Source organism: Eublepharis macularius, chromosome 2 (assembly GCF_028583425.1).
Source record: "Eublepharis macularius isolate TG4126 chromosome 2, MPM_Emac_v1.0, whole genome shotgun sequence".
NCBI classification, from domain to species: Eukaryota; Metazoa; Chordata; class Lepidosauria; order Squamata; family Eublepharidae; genus Eublepharis; species Eublepharis macularius.
The window spans coordinates 14881280-14901648 of record NC_072791.1 but is presented as its reverse complement, the minus strand read 5'-3'; the positions used below and the strand labels follow the sequence as shown (position 1 = coordinate 14901648).

Here is a 20369-nt window from a genome sequence, read left to right as displayed (position 1 = left end):
ACCCCTACCTAGGACTTCATATTCAAAATATATACCGTCTATCACTAGGCAAGGACCTCCTCCATGCAATACTCCAATTGATTCTGAGGTGGTTCACAGCATAAAAGATAAAACCATAAAACATAAAATTAACAAACAGTAAAAGCCAGCCAATAACCCCCCAGCAGCATAAAACTCGGCATAACTCCTAGCTCTAAAGGTGCCCTTCCATTTACAAATGAGTTTTCTGCTTACTGAACCACTCCTTTTGCAAGAGGGATGGCTTTGGATCCAGCTTGGATCTTGGGGGAGAAGGTGGTATATCCTGCAATTGCAGGCAGGACACAGCAACTGTGGGGGTTTTATCTTTTAATCTCCCTGCCTTCAAGACATTGACAGCAACATAGGGAAGGTGTGTGGCCTGTCCTACATTTATTATTACATTGAATAGTGTCAGATTCATGCATCTTTTAATGTTGGTAAAATTGGGAAAGATCATGCCCTCTGAGGCTGTTTGTGACGAGGTTTTTCCCCATCTCAAATCTGAACACTGATAGAGTAATCAGGGCTGAAGAAAATTACGTCGATTGAGAAAAAAGCATATTGAGTCCTTCACTTCTTAAAACAAGTTTGAAAGCATAAATTGGTCCTTTATGAACTTGCACAGTATAATAGCAATAGCAGTGTGCTTATTTACTGCTCTACCAGTCAGATTAGTGCCCCCCCTTAGATTGGTGAACATATTCAGTGTTACCCATGTCCACCTGCTAAGATCATGGCATAGAGGCATTCAAACCAGCAGAGTGCTGACTCACAGCCCAACCACTTAGCCCCTATGCTACAGCAGCTCACATTCATAATTACATTTGGATAGATCCAGATTCATATATCTTTTAACGCTGGGAAGTTCTTTATTGAGTAGAAATAAGGTGTAGAATCCAGCGTTGTTTGTTTTATGCTGTTATCCTTCCTGCAAGTGTGTTGCCTTCAGCTCCAAATAACCATTTAGCAACTAGATATTCTCATTAGCTTATGTAAGTGGAGCACTGGAGGCTGCATTAGGACCCCCCCCTACTTCATAGACTGCCAGTACTAAAAATTAAGTTTACTGCATTAGTATTTTCTGAGGGGAAGAGAGAGTGAATGCAGGACGGTTTGGTCACACCATTTTGGAAAATACTGTCTCCCTCCAAAAGCCAGTGGGGAGATTTGCTCGGGCGAAATGGTGTTTTTTTAAAAAAAATCTTTTGTAAAGGGCCAACTGGAGATTGTCATGTGTTATATGGACCTGTAGACGTCCAGGCCTGCCAGTACCTAGCCTCAATTCTGAACTAGCTGCTATATTTTCTACATCTTACCTTTTACCTTCTGATCAAATTGCTGAATCTCTGAGCCATACTAAGTGTGACAACAAATGTGTGGCTGCCATCTGACTGCAGTTGCCATTTTAAAGTGTTTTTAAAATGTGCAGTTCAGAGTTCTTCCCCTCCTGTACCTTTTAAAGTGCCAAAAGAGCCATGGGGGCCACCCCCCCCACACAGCTGATTTGACTCTTTAAAAGACGCAGGGTGCGGGGGAAGAGCTCCGTGCCATGGGTCCGATCAGGGTTGGGCCCGTGCAGCGTTTTAAAAGGGCTTTGGCGATCGCATGGCTGCCATGTGTTTGCTGTCACATTATCTGGCACTCCCTTTCACAAACAGTGCTGTCTTTCTCTCTTTATCTGATAGGAAATCTCGGTCTGTTAGGATATGTATAACTAGATTGGAATAAAATTGATTTTTTGATTCCTTCTACCATTTTCATGAAATATGTTAACTTGCATTTCCTCTCCCCTTCTTCTCTTTGCAGTTGGCTTATTGCATAGTGCAGTTCCTGGAGAAAGACCCTTCCCTCACAGAGCCTGTAAATATACATTTTTATTGTTTATCTTGAACATTTACTTTGCAAGAACATTTCTGTATCTAAATCATCTCCTTAACGTCTTTTCTTCAATTTAGGTCATTAGAGGTTTAATGAAATTCTGGCCGAAAACCTGCAGTCAAAAAGAGGTGAGTTTAAGGGGCCTTAGCCAGTGGGTTCCGGTTGAACTTGCTTTTGGAAGGCAGTCAGGCCTTGTGTTTATCATGAACTCTGAAGATAGGTATGCCCCTGCCTCTCAGCTTTGGTTTTCAGCATGCTGCAGTAAGAATAATAGTGGCCTATCTGATATCATTGTGACGATGGAAACCATAATAAAAAATTAAGTGCCCTCCATTTGCAAAGTATTAGGTATCAGCAGCGGGGAAGGCAGCTGTGGGACAATTTTTCTGTGTTTGATAGATAAAATTGTATGCTGATATAAATGCAAGCACTGTGTGGGGGAATCATCCCAAAGATGCATGAAAAATAGACTTTGAACATCTGGTCAAAAACCATCCAGAAATATCCAGCAAGTTTCCGGTCCCACGTGAAGTAACATCGTAGTACAGTGTAGAAACAGTATTATGGTTTTATGTAATTTTACAGTTCCCCGAGGATGAACCCCTCGGGCACAAAGTACTCTGGATGTGCCTGGATGATTTTTAACAAGATGTTTCATATTAAAGGTTCTTTTCGAACATCTGTGTTTTATTCTGTTTTGTGGTATGTATGATGTGGCCATGTATTGTCAGGCCCTTGGTCCCCTTCCACCTAGTAATGTGTAGCAGCAGCATTCTGGTCTCTTGGACAGAGCTCTTAAATGGACGTTTCTGAGGACTGCTATAAACTTAGTCACAACAGAGTGCATTTAGCACTTTCTAGCAGTACTATAGCCATAAATACAGTGGTTGGGTTCTGTTTGATGTTGAGTTCGGCATAACTTTATTTTCTATCCCATCTTTCTGTCAGAAAAGGATTCATGACCGTACTGATTTTGAAATTTCATCAGTGAAATCAGAATGGAAATGCAACATCAGTAATATGTACTAGCAGTAAAAAACAAACACGTGCCGTATAGAAAACTTAACTATTGTTAAAAACTTGAGTGAGCAGGACAGACTTGCTCTGGCAACCGGGATGGTGATGCCAGGCAGGGGAAGATCCAAAGCTGGAGCACCACCGTGCCGAAAGCTGTTCCCAGCAGTTGTCTTGCCAACTGGGCAAGAAAGAAGAGCCCGAGCAAAGAATCTTAATTTTTGGCCCAGACTTGAAGGTTTCTGTTCTCTTATGCCACAAGAAGGCAGACCAGTGAAAAAGAAATCATGGTATACTTACCATGGCAAGGCCACAGTAGTCTGCCCAAACACACGTATCTTGTGTCAAACCGCCCCCCCCCCCCCATTACTACCATTTTTCCTCTTTGCAGGATCAAATCAAAACCAGAACATCAAAAACCAAAAAGGTGTTCTATTTTGCTCGCTTGTGCTTTGTTAGGAAGTGTTCATATTAGAACACGAGTTGAGTATGTGTACATGGCAGGATTTTTACCCTCAGTGATAGGCTAGGAGAGAAAATTTGTTTAGAAAACAGTCAATAGAAAAGCTAGCACCTTGCGTGTTGGCGGAAGTGCATGTTTTTACATGCATGCCTTTTGGACATCTCTCATGTTTTCACAATGTCGCCGGTCCTTTATTTTAAACAGAAGCATTTGAGACAAGCCTGATTTTAGGATTTTGAATAGCAGCTATTTCACACTGCTTATTGTTGAGAGTAAAATAATGGCTGCCCCTTTAATGCCATCTGGAAAAAAGTATGCTGCCCAATCTGCAGTTTTTAGTAATGTAAAAGTTTAAAGAGCTGTTGGAAAAGTTTGCATCTGCTCTGAAGTGAATGGTTTGGAAGCTGGCCAGTTAATTTTTGTTGTAGTCTTCTACAAGCTTGAAGTTTGTATGTTCTTATGCCCTTATGCCTTTAAAAGATGTCACTATAAGCATTTATTGAGGAGGGCAATTGCAACTGTTGTATTTGTAAAAGATGTATGACTTCTGCACATTATATCTGTGCCTGAATAAGTAGAAGCTCAGTTGAAATTTCTTTCAAAATTTCTTTGAAGAATTGTAAGCAAAAATAGCTGTTCATTGAATAAATTCTTTTGCCTCTCTAGGTTATGTTTCTTGGGGAACTGGAGGAGATACTGGATGTGATTGAACCTTCACAGTTTGTCAAAATTCAAGAACCCTTGTTTAAACAAATAGCAAAATGTGTCTCTAGCCCACACTTTCAGGTCAGTATTGCACCCAGCTCAAGGGCTAACGACTTGTTATATGCAAACACGTATGGGAAGCTTCAATGCCATATCTAAAAATTAAAGCCACATCAGCGGAGGGTAATAACAGAGAAAAGACTGGTAGTTGGAAGAGAAGTGGGATTACTTAGCCCTCACAATGTTCTTCCAGATCTCTGCTCCAGATTTCTCCTGCAAGCACTTTGCTTGTGTTTATGCAAGACGACATGCAAGTGGAATTCCAGTGAGGGAAAGCTAATCGCTTGAGGGAGGGGAGGTATGAAGCACAGAACTGGGAAAGGTTGAATCTCTTCTTTTTTTAAAAAAAGTATTGGTGCTCTTGCGCATATTTATATGTAGCACATATATAGCCCTTCACTATGTGGAACACAGAGTATATACTATTTGTATGTGTAAGTCAGCTGTGGATTGATAATATTTATTCCACAGCAGGATTTGAGTCCAGTGGCACCATAGAGACCAACAAGATTTTCAAGGTATCAGCTTTTGAGGGTCAAAGCTACCTTCTTTAGATATAGGGAGGGGTGGATATCCCTGAGCCTTTGGCTCTAAAGAAGGGAGCTTTGACTCTCGAAAGCTGATACCCTGAAAAATCCTGTTGGTCTCTAAGGTACCATTGGACTTAAATCCTGCTGTTCTCTTGCAGACCAACAGGGCTACCTACCTGAAACCATTTGTTCCACGTTAATGTACTCTGGAACACTAGCTGGAAACTTCTGTGAAATTGCTTGATGAGAGGAAATACTGTATTCCAAAAATTACAACCTTTGTAAGGTACAGGGCATCTTGAAAGACTCCAAATTGAAGGGAAGATGGCAAATTCCTGTCCTGTTTACACATTTCTGACCCACTTATCCATAACTTCAGGCAAATAACAAAAGCATTAAAACCCCATAATAATACAGAATAAAATTGCAGACACTGTCTTCCTATGTGAGACTGGCATGTGTTCTGCCTTAGGCTGGAGGAAGGTCCTCCAGCCTTGAGAGTCTTCCTCCAACTTAAGTAGGTCTTCTGTTGGAGCAAAGTTTGGAGCATTCTGCCAGCCTAAGGGGCCCTCCTTTCGACTGAAACAACTCTTCCACCGGAAGGGAATGTTCCTTAGGCTGGAGGAAGGTTCCAAACTTCATTCAATAGGGTGGTAAGATACATAACATAGAACCCATTTTTTAAAAAGAAAGCAGCAGAGATTGAAGTAGTTACTAATGGAAGATACCATCTTGCCAAAGAGCAAGAGGTTCTTTAGGATTTGATAGCAATAAGCATACCAGTGTGGAAGACAAACCATTTATTAAACAAAGCAAGTAGAATACAAGAGAGGCATAAATGCATAATCAAGACAAGAGCATACATACAAAGAAATAACAGAGAAACCATCAGCACAATAACATAGCAGAACAGAGGAAGAATACAACCTGATGATTACGCTGCCAACTTCAGTTGTCTGGGACCCCAAAAGACAACGGGCAGATTCCTATGGCCAATTTGCACCCAGCACATTACCGGTCGTCTGGGCTGAAGTCCCGTTTGAGAGGGATTTCACCAAGACTTATATAGGTTAAACTTACATATGCCCCTCCACCGGTACATTAATCCTCCTCAAAAGAGGGATGATTAAAGAGTTGAGTGATTGTCACAAAAGGAAAGTTCAGGACCAAAACATGCCGTATCCCAGGCCAGCTGGCACTAGTTCAAGAAATTACTGCCTGCCTATCCTTGGGTCCAGTTTGATTGACCTCTTTGGGAATCCTTCTACCCTTGTACTCAAACCACCAGCAAGGCCAGAACTTACATCAGCAGAGAAGAGTATAGCTTGTGTGGCAGAATGGGTGCTGGCTGTCAGTCCAGGCAACTGAGCCACTGTCAGTGGCCTGCTAGCCCTGCTATCCGCCTCCCACTGTCCCTGGTGGGCGTGGCTCACACTCTCCGTCGCTGCCACCACTCATTGATTTGTACACAGCCTGACTGAGGGGCAGTGAGACCCCTCCGGCTGAATTTCCGTACTGGGAAGTGAATTACCCAATCTTTGGTTGGGCCCTGGAGAAATGGCAACCTACCAAGGTCTAGCCTTATCAGTTTCTCCCAGGCTCACTCCTTTCTTGTAGCGTGCCAAGTGGGGGAGGTTATGTAGTCAGCGCACCACAAGGTTCTTTATATTCAAAAAGTATAATTTAATAACTATATACAGAGCACTTGCACACAAAGCAGGTAAAGGCACAACACTTAGGGGTAGACCCCCCTTTTCAGAACCCCTAGGGCAGAAAATTAAACAGAAGAGAACCGCCGTCCGCTTTCCCTACCACACTGTTCCCTACTCTACCTTAAGGGGGGGGGGTCTGAGGGAAGTTTCACCTTTTATTTCCTTTCTGCTGCCTCCCAGGCCCTCCACATTTAGGGCCTAGGCACCTGGGTTTCACCCAGCAGCAGGAGCCTCTCCTTCTTCAACCAAGAAGGTGACTAACTTCCCCTCAGGATGGACTGGGTATTTCTGTGGAGGCTACTCCATCCCTTATTTTTCCCACACTTTCTTGGCCCGGGGCATCTGGGAGCTGTAGTCCAGGAAGAAGGGCGTCCCATACCAAGACTCCTGCAGGCCCCTCCCTGGCACTACAGCCCATTAAACCTCATGGGGAACATTTTTCCCCTTTTAAGACAGATTAACTGCAACCAGCACTCATTTCACCCTTGGTAACCATTTCATTACAGCTTGCATAAGCAAGAAAGCATATTCAGGCCTTGACATGAACAGAGGAAGATGGCAGAATGTGTGATGCACCAACTAACTCCTCGATATGCAACATTCTTGTGCAACACCACTATAGATACCTTATTCCTAATGCAAACCTCGCCCCATTGTTAGTTGATGGCTTCTGCAAGGAATGTGGGGAAAAGTAAGCATTTTCAGGGGAAAAGGGTGTTTAAATTTTCTCAGTATAGGAATGTGTTGCCAGCAATTACAGCCTTCACCAGAGAGTAGGAACAAGAACATCATTTTCCAAAAGCATAGGTGCAATAAGAAGCATAGAAGACCCCATGGTTGGAGAAGAACTTGGGTCTAGGAGACCTGGTTCAAATACTACATGTCATGGACTGATTCTGACTCACTGAGTCTCAGCTTCCATTGTTCTTGGAAAATACAAATAATGACCAGCTTCACAGATGTGTAATGGGAGTGGGGCATGGAACAGTATTAGAAATTTCAGAGAGGTAGCTGAGTTAATGTTTTACAGCATGCGTGTTAGAAACATAATAGCATTGTAAATTGCATAGCAATTTTAATAAATGTCTTACAGTTAAGTAACAGTTTGTAGTACAGTGGGTTACACTTGATGCCTGAAGCTGTGTGTGTGATCCCCAGGGTTTGTGCTTTATGACCAAAGTAGGTATCTAGGCTCTGAGATGGTTTTATGCATTATATGGTGACAAACCACAGGGCATGCTTGAAAGGGGACTGCAGCCCATGCTGGCTACGTGGCTCATATTTACAAAAAAAGTTTTAAGCATCCACTTAAAAGAATATTAAAGGTACTTATTTATTTGTGCTCTAAATGTGTGAAAATGGGCTTAATATTTTCTCTATCTGAAGAGAAGCAAATGCTTGTGCTTCAACTTCAGTATGAGATTTAACTCTTTTACAGTGAGACAAATGGAATATTGAACTTGTTAAAATGTGCCTCTAACCAGTTCCAAATGTCTTGAAGTTTTTCTCAGATGTTTTCATCATACGCTTACAAGTTTTTTAAAAAAGTTTAAAAACTCTCCTCTCGCCATTAATTCTGCGCGATGTACATGTTTGGCGGTGTGGCTTTTGTTTTTAACTTGGACATGCTACAGAATTTTGGAAATGACTAAGAGCACAATGTTTCCTTTTCTCCAAGGTGGCTGAAAGAGCACTGTACTATTGGAATAATGAATACATCATGAGTTTGATAGAGGAGAATTCCAATGTAATACTTCCCATCATGTTTTCCAGTCTCTACAGGATTTCCAAAGAACACTGGAATCCGTGAGTTTTTTTAATTTTGTTTGCTGTTTATTTTTCTGTCTATATTGGTTTATGGATTTTATGTTCTTGCCTTGGTATTCTTCACGGCTGAACTCTACATCTCTGACCTAGCACAGTATGCTATTTTATTTATTTACTTCATTTATGGGTTGCCTTTCTTGCTGACTCAAAGTAGTCTAGACAATTAAAAACTATAAGATAAGAGAACTACAAAACATATCATGAACCATGAATAAAACTGGGTTATAAAATGCGCTACAAACAGTACAACTCACAATATAATGGTATAATGCAAACTAAGTAACAAAGCTGAGTTGCAAAATTGGGAAGCAATGCAATAAAATAGTGTAATTTATACAAGGAACAAAGCAATGAAAACTTCGTAAATTTCACTGATGTTAACTACAACCTTATTCTTTCTTATAAATATGCCCTCCCGTGTGTTCCTGGTGAGGATTGTAGCATAACTAGATTTGAGTGAAACAGAATGTTCATCTTCGTTCTTCTTTGCCTCCACACATGGGGACTGCGCAGGTGCAGGCCAGCCGCCGGAGAATTCTTTATCGCTTCTATAGCTGTGGCAGCACACAATCAGAACAGTTTGTGTATCAGTTTTGCAGATATTTACCTCCACGGTATGCAGGAAGTGTGTTTCTGGGATACTGTGCAATGAGTGGGAAAAGTCGTGTGTGCAACACCTAACTGGATCATAATATACAGTACTAGCTGTACTTTTCAATACAATAGAGTAGCCCCATAGACATTGCCTTTGAGGTCCTTGGAAGAAGGACGGGATACAAATACAAGATAATTGGAGCCAGATGAAAGAGCGTTCCTGTGTGTAGTCAAAATGTATTTTCTTGGCTTGACTGGTGGTGTACACAGTCACTTTGTTACTTAGATAAAGGTACAGCTATTGAGGCTAGAGGAGGTCTGACTGGTCCTCCAAAATAATTATGATCCAACCTTATTTACTTAAAATTTGCAATGGAACTTGTGTTCATCTCCAGGAAATAGTGGCTGCTTTACTGACAACCGTGAAGACATAAGGAGTGATTTTAGGCCCAGAGTAGAGGAAGCCAAAAATCAGTCTTCCCTCTATAAGATAGTTTAGAAAAGGATTGGGAGTGCAGATTAAACACAGAAGGCCACAGGAGTGAGCATGCATGGTTTTCCATGGTATAACCTCACGTGTGCATGCCTAGTTCTCATAAAAGTAAAGTGCATTTGCTCCATTGGTGCACTTCTTTGTCACATGTTGTATACACCACCTGTGTACCTGTGCCATGATTTGCTTTTTATGAGTACCAAAGCAAGGGCCGGTCTTTTTGTATGGAGTTGGTACTACTGATAGGTACTGTGAAGCAACCTGCCTCAGGCAGGTAAACTAGCTGGGTCAGACTTTTATCAAAGAAACGATCTGAGCCCTAAAATGGCAGCTGATGAATCAGGGAAGCACAAGGTTTACAGTCAGAACCAATGTGATGTTGACAGATGTTCTGTTTGTGGTGGTGATTTTGTTTTTATTTTCAAGAGTCAGTCATAGGCTATGTTAAGACAGTACAATCTGCACCACAGTTTTAAACTTGGATTACACCAAGGTTTAGGATTCCATCTGGTTTGGAATAAACAAACTCCAGTTCATTGAGGTGTCTGCATTTGGACGTTATGGTGAGTTAGAACTGAGAAGCGTTAGGCTCTGTGCCCTAAAGTAGAGCCACAACCTGTGTTGATGTCCGGCTGGAGTTTAATTGCAGCTTTTTGTGACGTCTGAACACACCCATATTACTGAAGTAGTGGCAGCAGAGAAGTCAGCATGCTGCAGTTATTTGTGTAAATAGTGTGGAGGACTGTGTAGTGATTGGCGGTGGTGATAGCAGCTGTCTGTGTCTCAGAAATGTTGAGAACTCCCCAAGTATTAATCATTAGCAAGAAGAGTTCAGAATAAATGTCCTCTGTATCCAAGATAAGAAGGTTTGCCTCTTACTACTGTGTAGCAGCTTGGAACCATGCTAGTACCATCTGAATAAAACTTCAGTAGCATTGACTTGCGTTCTGTTATTCACAGAAGTGTTCCAGTAAGCCCCATTCTATTCAGTGGGGTCTGTAGGAGTTGACAGCATTGAGGAGCAGAGGCAGATGGACACACTGGGTTGGGTTCCCTGGGAAATATCTGCTGGTGGAAGGGTGGAGTGATTTCCCCTTACATGGTTCCTTCAGGTCCCATGAGCCCCAGGAGCAACGTTTGGTGGTCATTTGGGATTGTACTGGGAGGAAAAATCCTTTCCATCACCTAATACTTTCTATGGGATCTATCCTTCCATCCTTTCTAATAATAACGTTCAATTTATATACCGTCCTTCAGGACAAGTTAACGCCCACTCAGAGCAGTTTACAAAGTGTGTTATTATTATCCTCACAACAATCACCCTGTGAGGGAGGTTCTTTCTTTCTTTCTTTCTTTCTTTCTTTCTTTCTTTCTTTCTTTCTTTCTTTCTTTCTTTCTTTCTTTCTTTCTTTCTTTCTTTCTTTCTTTCTTTCTTTCTTTCTTTCTTTCTTTCTTTCTTTCTTTCTTTCTTTACCTACCTACCTACCTACCTACCTACCTACCTACCTACCTACCTACCTACCTACCTACCTACCTACCTACCTAATAGTAACGTTCAATTTATATACTGCCCTTCAGGACAAGTTAGCGCCCTCTCAGAGCACTTTACAAAGTGTGTTGTTATTATCCTCACAAAAATCACCCTGTGAGGTTTGTTTGTTGGTCCTTCCTTCCAAACAAGGGCCCAACTGAGCACGCACAGCCTCTGGTATCCTACTGGTTCTAATTTTGGCTGCCAGATTCAGGCAGAGCTTGGGGGACTTTGTCCACGAAAAAAGTCACAAATAAATCACAGTTTGGAGCTAAATCGTCCTTTACTGAAGACTCCATAGAAGGAGTAGTTAGTTTCTGAATCAGTCTAAACAATTGCACTAACACTTAGTTAGGGGAGATGATGTCCTCTTTCTTAAACTTAGTCTTGACAGCCTCCCTAATCCTGTGCTTGCCTACTTGGGAATAAGCCCCAGAGAACTCTGTAGGCTTTGCTTAAAAGTTGCATAATATGTCGCTGTAAAACTGAGTTTCCCCAGATAAAGGAAAAATGTAAATGTGGGAAGTCATGTTTTCCATAATGCTTATTTGTCTCCTCTTTCCGCGCATAAAGTACTCTTCTCTTTCCATGTTCTCTTTTTCTATTTTTAGATTCCTCCCCCCGCCCCCGCACCTTTTTCTTCTCTCGTTTCTTAGACTACTATCCCAGCTTGTCAGCATAGCTGAAGCCAAGGAACTAGAGATGACCCTGTTGTCTAGTATTGCTAATGAAACCCTTGAAAGTCCCAGTGGGGTTTGTTATGGACACCGTTATCTGACAGCTTGGAGCCCTGACTTCCATGCTGGGTCTCAGATGTAAGGGAAGAGGATTCCTGGGTCATTTTCCGGGCACTAGGTGCCAGTCCCATCTGGGACTCAACGCTGCAGTTTCCTGTTTTTTTCCCTCCTCTGACTTCATTGTTTCTTTCAGGCTGTGAGCACCATGTTTCAATTGGCTTTTCTGCCTCTCATGTTCTCGTTTGCACAAGGCAGCAGCTTCTGGGGTTCGGCTTCCTCTTCGCTTTTATTTTCTTTTTCTGCTGTTGCTTCACATGGTTTCAGATTCTGGAAAGCTCCCAGTGTGAATTGGGATGTGTTTGGTGCTGCCTTCTTCCCTTACCAACAGTGCAATCCTGAGCAGAGTTACTCCAGCCTAAGCCCATTGATTGCACTGAAAAATTATTAATATATATTCTGATAGCTGGGTATCCTGAGTTTTGAGATGCTCGAGAGAGAGGGAGATAGATAAATATTCTAAATAATTGCGTGTACCTAACAACAGAGCCACCATAGATGTGGGCTGTTCGTGCACATAGAAGAGGAACTCCAGTTTGGAGTCAGTGCATTTGGTTCAGTTCTGAGTGTCTTCAGTGAAAGAATTTGGGGCAGTAAGTCTGAGTGATGCTTTCGACAGCATTGATGGTGTAATCTTGAGCAGAAGCCATTAAACTTAGAAGGCTGTAACTGTTTCGGATTGCATTTCAAAAGTAGAATGGCAGGATTTTAGCCCAATGGCACCTTAGAGACCAACAAAATTTTCAGGGTATGAACTTTCAAGAGTCAAAAAGCACCCTTCTTCAGATTGCCAAAGTAGTAGACTAGATGCTGTTCATTAGAACGAGTTCTTTACTCCCTACTAAGCTTGTAGAATTTAATTGGGAAGGCTCTACTGAAACACAAGTTGGCCCAATTTCATTTGTTTACTAATTTTAAACCTTTCATTTCCTCTAGGGAATTCAGAGATGCATACATAGAATTCTGTCCAGATGCAAGCTCAGCAAACAGCATCTGTGCCTTCAGATTAAGACTCAAACCCAACCTGTTGGTTAAGAGAGTAAATAGAGGAAATATACCATGCACCAAAGAAAGTTAAGCATGCTGTGTCACATTGGTTTCATTAGCATTTAAAATAAAGTGCCTAATTTAGAACTGCACCCCCGGTATGGGTGGAGATGGCTTGGAGATGGCCTCTCGTCAGAAACGGTTGTGTCTAGCTGCCATTGCCAGCAAAGCAGAGTGATTTCTGCAGTGGAAGGAATTTCGAACTGACAGTGAGCGAAAGGGCTTGTACGCTCTTTCTTTCTATTACTTGTGTTGTAGCTTGACTGGGGCAGAGGAGAGCTTAGCTATTTTGACTCTGTGCTTAATTTTTGTTTGTGTGGAGAAATCTCAGGTTCATTTCTTAGACAGCTGTGATCCTTACCACTCAGAAAATAAGTTGTGAGCTGGAAGTTTCACCATGTTTGTTCGAGTGCAGTGTCTTTCTTTCTGGGGACATATTGAGTGATCAGAGATACCACACTTAAATGATGGTTCACTTTACTCTCTCTGCGTTAGCTGCCAAACCGAAGAGGCTGAGACCCGTACAGGATTGAGATTTCTCTCTTGAAACTAACAAGTGCAAAAGCCCCTTGTGTTTTTATGGCTCTTTATTTTTATTTGAGGGGAAAGACTGTTGGTGGGTTCAGTGTGCAGTGCTCTGCCAGTAGAATTCACTTTTCTGGAAAACAAACCTGTTGTGTGTATATTTGCAAATATGAAAATAATGTTGGCGAAAGATCCCTTGGGTTCAGTTTGGAATGCTCATGTTTGGCTGCATTCTAATACCCGATGAACAGGGGTGTGAATGGAGGAATTTCCCTGGCCTTCTCCTGCCCCTTTTCCTGTCTCCAAAATTTACGTGGTGGGAAGGAAGCTTTACCCTGTGCTCTGAGTCAGAGCAGCATCCTAAATAGAAGGATCTGTGGAAGATGCAACTTCCATCGATACTCGTTTCCTAGTAAGGTTGGCAAGATGCATGGGAACCATATCTCCCAATGTGTTAATAGTATCTCAGGTGCAAGGAAACATGTTATATATTCTTCCCTTGCAGCTCTGGTGGATAGAAGAGGAGAGGCTGTGTTGAGGAGGGCCAGCGTTGGGTGGAGCCAACTTCCAGAGAGTGTTTGGTCTCAGCTCATAACGGTTTCAGGAGCTTCTGAACCTTAAATGCTTGTTTCCAAAACCTTTGAGCTTGATTTCTGCGTAATTGTTAAATAAAAAGAATGTCCTTAAGTTCGTAAGGTGTTGCTGCTGTCCCTCTTATAATAGCAAACTGAGTCCTGGTGCCAGTAGAATAATGCCACACACAGACCTTTAGAGCCCTGCTCAAGGTCTCAGGGCAGAGGATTACAATTTGCCATTAAAGAGAAGAATCCCAAAATATCAAGTCTGAACAGGACCACCATAAGAAAGGTCTTGGGGTGGGGGGGGCATTCATGTCTGGTTGTGTTTCAGTGAATATTGTTTGCTATTCTAAAGTGTTATATTGAAGGAGATAAATTACAGTATCTTCCACAGTAGGAATGGAGAACGTGCTTATAACTGCTTGAATGACTTAAATTGGTATGGATTGTCCACTCTCTTAGCAGTGAAGTCAAAGGAACTTAACCCTCACAAGCCTAACAGATCAGTCCATCCATCCATCCATCCATCCTGTTTGCAGTGCAAATGAATGGATTCTTGTCTTTTCTTTCATATTTCACAGGGCTATCGTGGCATTAGTATACAACGTGCTGAAGGCATTTATGGAAATGAACAGCGCTATGTTTGATGAACTGACGGCCACTTACAAGTCAGATCGCCAGCGGTAACTTTTTAAAGCCTTTTGGTTTTTTTTGTCAGCTGTGCATAAGGCCTGCTATTTTGAGTTTGTTTTTTGGTGTTTTTTTTTTTGTTGACACTTTGCAGTGATTGCATAATTTTCACACACAATTGATTGCAATGCCTCATTTTTTTCTCCCCTGCATGCTCATTAGCTTGGCCCTTGCAAGATGTTTAGATGGTTCTTCCCCCCCCCCCTTCCTTTATGAGATACAGTACCCATTGCGTAGCTTGTGAACTTGCATTCCTCACAGAACTTCTTTTGGCTCTGTATTGAAGACTTAAATGTATCAAGAGTTTTCAACAGTCAAAATTTTTTGGGAAAAAAACAGTTAGCCATCACTTTGCTTGAAGATCATGATCGATACTGGATTTCTTGGTGAGTTGAAGCAGCCTTTGGTGTTAACCCTGAATACCAGGACTTGCATCAGATCTTCTTGAAATCTCTAAGCAAAGTGACCCCTTTCCAGTCTTTCTTGACTTTGCCTCTTCCCAGCATCTTGATACATCCAAGGCTTTGAAACTGCAGGATCTAGAAGAAGTGCCATCCATACGGTCATTAGTTGCACCCTAGTTTAAAATGCTTCTCTTGTCTTTTCCTTGATCATCCTTCTCCAATTTTATAGTGCATCATCTTTTGTCTGAAATTTCAGCTTATCCAAAGCAGCAGGTGAAACTAATGAGGAAACTTCGGGAACTCCGGGCAGTTTGCGACTTGGTGAAAGTCGTGTCTTTTGTGAGACTCGGGGTTCCCACAAGCAAAACCAAGGGTACTGTATGTCATCAAGCCTTGTTAGGTTAGTATAGCCTCTTGTACATTTTTGGAGGCCCTAACGCTGGTGGGTTCCATTGCTAGGCTTGCTGCGAGGAAGGTCTTTGGAAAAATTCTTTTTAACATATATCTGGTGGAGTGGCCCAGTTTTTGTACACTCTGCTTCTGGTCTGCCTGGATTAGCATTGATTGTTAGCATTAAATTTCAACCAGGCAAGGCTGCTTGCGTGATGCCAGGGTCACACTGAATAACAGAGGGCTTCTGAAGACCGGCAACAGTGTGGTTGCAGATGTTCCACAGGAAACTGGTGGAGCCATCCAGTAGTGATAGACTGATCATGTTTGGGCCTGAATCTGCCTAGAGTGATCAAAAGCATTGGTGTTTGCTAGCCTCAGATAGTCACTATATGGCTTCACTGGGTTTTTGGGGGGGGAGGTGGAGATTATGAAATTGATTTTAAAGACTATGAGATATGGTGGCCAGGATCCAAAGAATTACGCTAGAGCTTGTGTGCGCCCAAGCAACGCACAATTTTAACACTCTGCCGCTCAGTAGCAGACTCCCATTCCATACCACAATAAGCTTTGAAAAGTTCACTCGGTTTCAAAAACGGTTTGCTGTGCGGCATGGGAAGCTGTTTGAGAAACTGCAGGCCTTGAAGTTCTCCTGTCTGGCTGCAAAAAACCAATTGTGCAGTACTCTGTCCTGTCTGCAGTAACTGCATGATTCTTACAGAAACACAAAGCAATGCTCAGGTAGAGAATACGTGTTACCGAGGAGGAAGCCCCGTTGTGTTCACTGGGATATAGATAATGGTAGAATTGCAGAGCCAGGATTGTATTTGAGCACATTGTGTTGTAGATCTTAACTTCCTTCTGTATCTGTTACTGTGTAGGAGACAATGGGAAACGTGCAAATGGCCATGCAGTTTGTCTTTGGATAATTAGCATTCTAGCAAGTTGAACGTTACATGGGGGGGAAAGCTATATTAGAGAAATGTCAGTGAGCCTGCTTCAAGGTAGTCTAGGATCTGGCATTTTTCTAACCATCAATAATTCCCATGATATAATTTAGTTTGATCCTAACGATAGGATTGTGGTTCTAATTTGTAAAGAAGAGATCAAAAAATGGAACTTAATGTTTGTGTTTTTTTAAAATAACTTATACAGCCCTTTACTATAAGCAATTTGATTAGTAAGGATTAAGTGCAAAGAAAAATCAGCGGGCTCTGACGTGATGTAGTGGTTTGAGTGTTAGAGTAGGGCTGGTGAGACCTGGGTTCAGATTTCCACCCAGCTTTTAAAAATTCACTGGGTGATTTGGGGTCAGCTAATCTCTCCCCCAGGGTGGTTGTGGGGATAAAGTGGGCAGAGCAAAAGCTGCGTGTGCCAGGCTGAGCTCCATGGAGGAAGGACAAGATAGATGAGCAAAATATGAGCAAATAGTGTTCGTTGACTTCGGCACGGTCTTCCCTATTCTGGAAGTTGGGTTGTTAAGTGTAATTCTCTTAATGCCTCCTTGTCGAATTGCTCTCTGAAATCTAGAAATCCATTTCTGTTCCTCCTTTTAGGAATTTGAGTCCGTTTCGAATCAGTTCATCTTTTGCGAAGAGGAAGATTTAATGAGATCTCAAAGAAATAATGTATTCTAACCACTACACCACATTTGTCTCTGATCATTCAGGAGAGCGCCCCCCCCCCCCCCGCCCCCGGTTAGATATTTTTCACCCTCCTTCTCACGGTTGCCTTCTCCCCAGTAGCTTATAGCTATCTCTTCTCCTCCATTGTATCCTCACAACAAACCTGTGAGATAGACAAGGCTGAAAGGGCTGAAGTTATGAAAGGGCTCATAGAGCACCATCATGTGTTATAAACAGAAACTACACTATCACATGGTTTTTAAAAAAACCTCCAAAATAAATTCATCAGAAAATTAAAGAGAATTCCTCTTTTGAAAGAGGAAAAGAGAATAAGAGGGAACCGGTTGCTATATCTAAAAATGAAAATTTCAGAAAAAGAAATGCCACCCCCTGTAGCAACCCTATCTGGAAGGGACATGATGAACAACGTGGGCTTCCAGTGCAGGAAAAACAATATACCCCCTCCCCAAGTCTGCAGCAGTTCATTTGGTCTGTAAACTGCTCGTTCTGTTGACTTCTAGCTATCTTAGTACAAGAGAATTTTGACTGACTTGGACTTCAAGGAAAAAATCCCAGTAAGCACAGGAGGACAAGACCCGTCAGCAGATTGAGCAAGGGCTGTGGATCAAACATATATTCTGTCTTGGCGAGAGCTACTCGGATCGTAGTAGAATTGGGTGCCCAAAGGCTTCGCCAGTCTGGGCTGTAATGCACGACACGACAAAGCAGCTATGTTTCGTGTGTGTGTGTGTGTGTGTTCAGGATGTTTACAAGGGCAGGTAACACCTGAGTATACTCAGCGGCATCGTTAGTCTGTGGAGCTGTTTTGTGTAGCAGTACTATTGTAAGCAACAAAGTTCTTCAGAATCAGTGTCACTAATATATTTTTTTTGCTTTGTTTTGTTAGTGAGAAGAAAAAAGAGAAGGAACGTGAAGAACTATGGAAGAAACTGGAGGATTTGGAATTAAAGAGGGGTCTTAGACGTGACGGAATAATTCCAACTTAACAAAAAGAAAAGAAGCAGCATTAATGATCCTGTGGAGTCACACATGTATGTAGTAGAAGATGGAGCAACAGTTTTCTGTATTGTGCAACTTTACAGTAGATTTCACATTTGTTTCATTATTACAACAGCACTGTATATATCTGTCTCTAAGTAATGGGGAAAAAATAAGGACTTCAATCCAAAGTTTGGACAACAGATGGACTTCTCAGAACTTTGCAAAATAATCATTGTTTTAACCCTTCTTTAAACCAGTCTTCAAAAGATCTGTTGATGAAAATCGCTATGTCCAAATTCCATTGTCAGGACCTGTTCCTTATTTATCATTAGCAGAGAGTGATACAATTTCAAATGTGAACAATCTTAAATTTAGCTTGTCTTTCTGCTAAAACTGTTCAATGTATTTATAGTAAAAGAGAAAAAAAAAGATGGTCATTTTCTTATGAGTTTGTGTTAACATCTTTCTCCTCTGGATAACTATGATGTAATTTGACTTTGGGGCGGGGTGGGGGTGGGGGATCTTTTTCCTTTTTTGCACATCTTCATGAGTTGAATGTTTATACAGATTAGGACCATGATTAAAAAAATAGGGTCCTTTAATGCTAAGAGTTTTGTTCTGGTATAAAGCATCTTTTGAGTACCAGACTTGCTTTGGTGCTCCTTTAGTGTGAACATTTACAAATAAATATAAAGTGGTTATAAACAGAATTGGGAAGTGTGCTTTGGATTAGTCAATGGATCAGTTGATTGCACATCCAAGCTCACCTCCCCGATCCTTATCAAAGTGTGCAGTGGCAACAGCGCAGACTTCAGTATCTGACCAGTATTAGTTGTACTCCGTGATAAAACCTCAACCGGGTTTGTTTTAGGAATACTGAGGCTAAATTATTGTATTGCTAGACATTTTCTTTTAGGCCATTTGGAAATAATAATAAAAAACAAAAGCTAAGGAAATACATCTATGAGATGGATCTCAAAATGCCATCATGGATTTAATTACCAGGATTTTGGGGGCGGGGGTGGGGGGGGGGAGAAGAGGACTTGAGCAAAAGTTTGGATTGTTTGAAGTTTTGTTGCCTTAATGTATTTATTAAACATTCCAGCAAAAAAAAGAGGGGGGGGGAGGGAAATGTAGCTTCTGGGGTGGAAAATGCCGTGGCACATTTGTGGCTTGAACACTGTTTTTCATCACAGTAATATCCTTTTTGGTTTTGAGCTGGAATGGATTCCGGGTGACATACTTCAGTATTCTGGACTTGGATGCTCGTTCCTAATTACTGTATTTGTTACCAGAAGTGGTTCTCAAAATACTACTGAAAAAAGAATACCCCATAATTCTGGCAATCCGAATGGGCTGAGTATTAATGAAAGACGTTTAAATTGATTTTATATCAAAGGTGCATTGTGACCAAATTGTTTAAGATTAAAAACAACAACAAAAAGAGAGAGAGAGGGCTGTATTATAAAGTATACATTACTGGCTATCTGCTTTGTATTTAAAAATGAAATCTCACATCTTTGGTAGATAAAATGCTGATAAGACTTGTGTACAGTATATATTTAGCTAATGCAGGTGCATTATTATATACCGTAAGGTATGTGTTTTTCAGGATTTTTCTCCAGGATGCTTTTGAACTGTTATATGACAACAATGAATTGATTATCCTAAACCATTGATCCAGCAGTATTTACAGTATAAAGCTGAGTTTGGTGTTCATGAGTCTTTTGTGATAGTTGCAAACATGAATTTACAACCTGTTGCCATTGATAGAAGTACAGTATAAATACAAGCTTGTATATTTTTTTTTCTTCTTCTTGCCATTTAAATATTTGGTAGAATTTGAGGTTTCCTTGTTTCCAGGCCAAAAAGAAAAAAAAAGGGAAAAATAATCCCCTTTTGACTGACTACTGTTTTGGGATTATTAGGTCAGTTTTATACACACAAGTCTTCGCATATGGATGTTGTAAACTCGATGGCTTTGTAAAAACTTGATACTGTTAATTGGGGGGTGGCAGGGGACAGAAGTAAACTAGTCATATGCCACATTGAACACAATATGGTTTAACGGGATTAAGCTAAGCCTCTTTTAAGAACATTGACTGGGACTCAATGTAAACTCGGCAGACGCTGCCCTAGGTGAAACGTTCTATTTTAAAAAGTGCTGGAGCAAAGGTGCAAGCTGAAATACTGAAGATGAAATAAATTTATAACAAACCGTATCCCTTAGACCTCCTTGATTTCTACCGCACTCTTGTTTCCGCTGCAGGTTTCAGGGTTAAATGGGGCCTGCTGCAAGAGGGGTTGATTCTGCACGCCTGCCGAGATGGGGGTTATTTTGTTTTCAGTGGTCGGCAACGGTGTGGGCATCATGACGAAAGCAAATATTGTGTGTTTGATCTGGTGGAGCAAAACAGTAGTGGTGAATTTAGGAGAAGGATCTGTCCCTAGAGCTTTGGAAGAAGTCAGTTGATCATCGTGGTCAC

General features: G+C 41.5%; 1 protein-coding gene across 9 annotated transcripts in view; it reads left to right on the top strand.

Annotated features, from left to right (window-relative positions):
- PPP2R5E (protein phosphatase 2 regulatory subunit B'epsilon) overlaps window positions 1–20097 on the top strand; it is a 109447-nt gene extending 89350 nt beyond the window's left edge. For 7 of the 9 annotated variants that reach the window (XM_054970278.1, XM_054970275.1, XM_054970274.1 and 4 more), the window contains 7 exons: window positions 1828–1881; window positions 1977–2027; window positions 4043–4162; window positions 8062–8189; window positions 14354–14455; window positions 15123–15266; window positions 17789–20097. In XM_054970278.1, the coding sequence (XP_054826253.1) occupies window positions 1828–1881; window positions 1977–2027; window positions 4043–4162; window positions 8062–8189; window positions 14354–14455; window positions 15123–15266; window positions 17789–17888 (699 nt within the window). In that variant the 3' untranslated portion in view covers window positions 17889–20097. Of the gene's footprint in view, window positions 1–1827; window positions 1882–1976; window positions 2028–4042; window positions 4163–8061; window positions 8190–14353; window positions 14460–15122; window positions 15267–17788 lie in introns of those variants that run through there. The other 2 variants (XM_054970279.1, XM_054970280.1) reach the window with 2 other exon arrangements.
- Window positions 20098–20369: the final 272 nt, after the last annotated feature.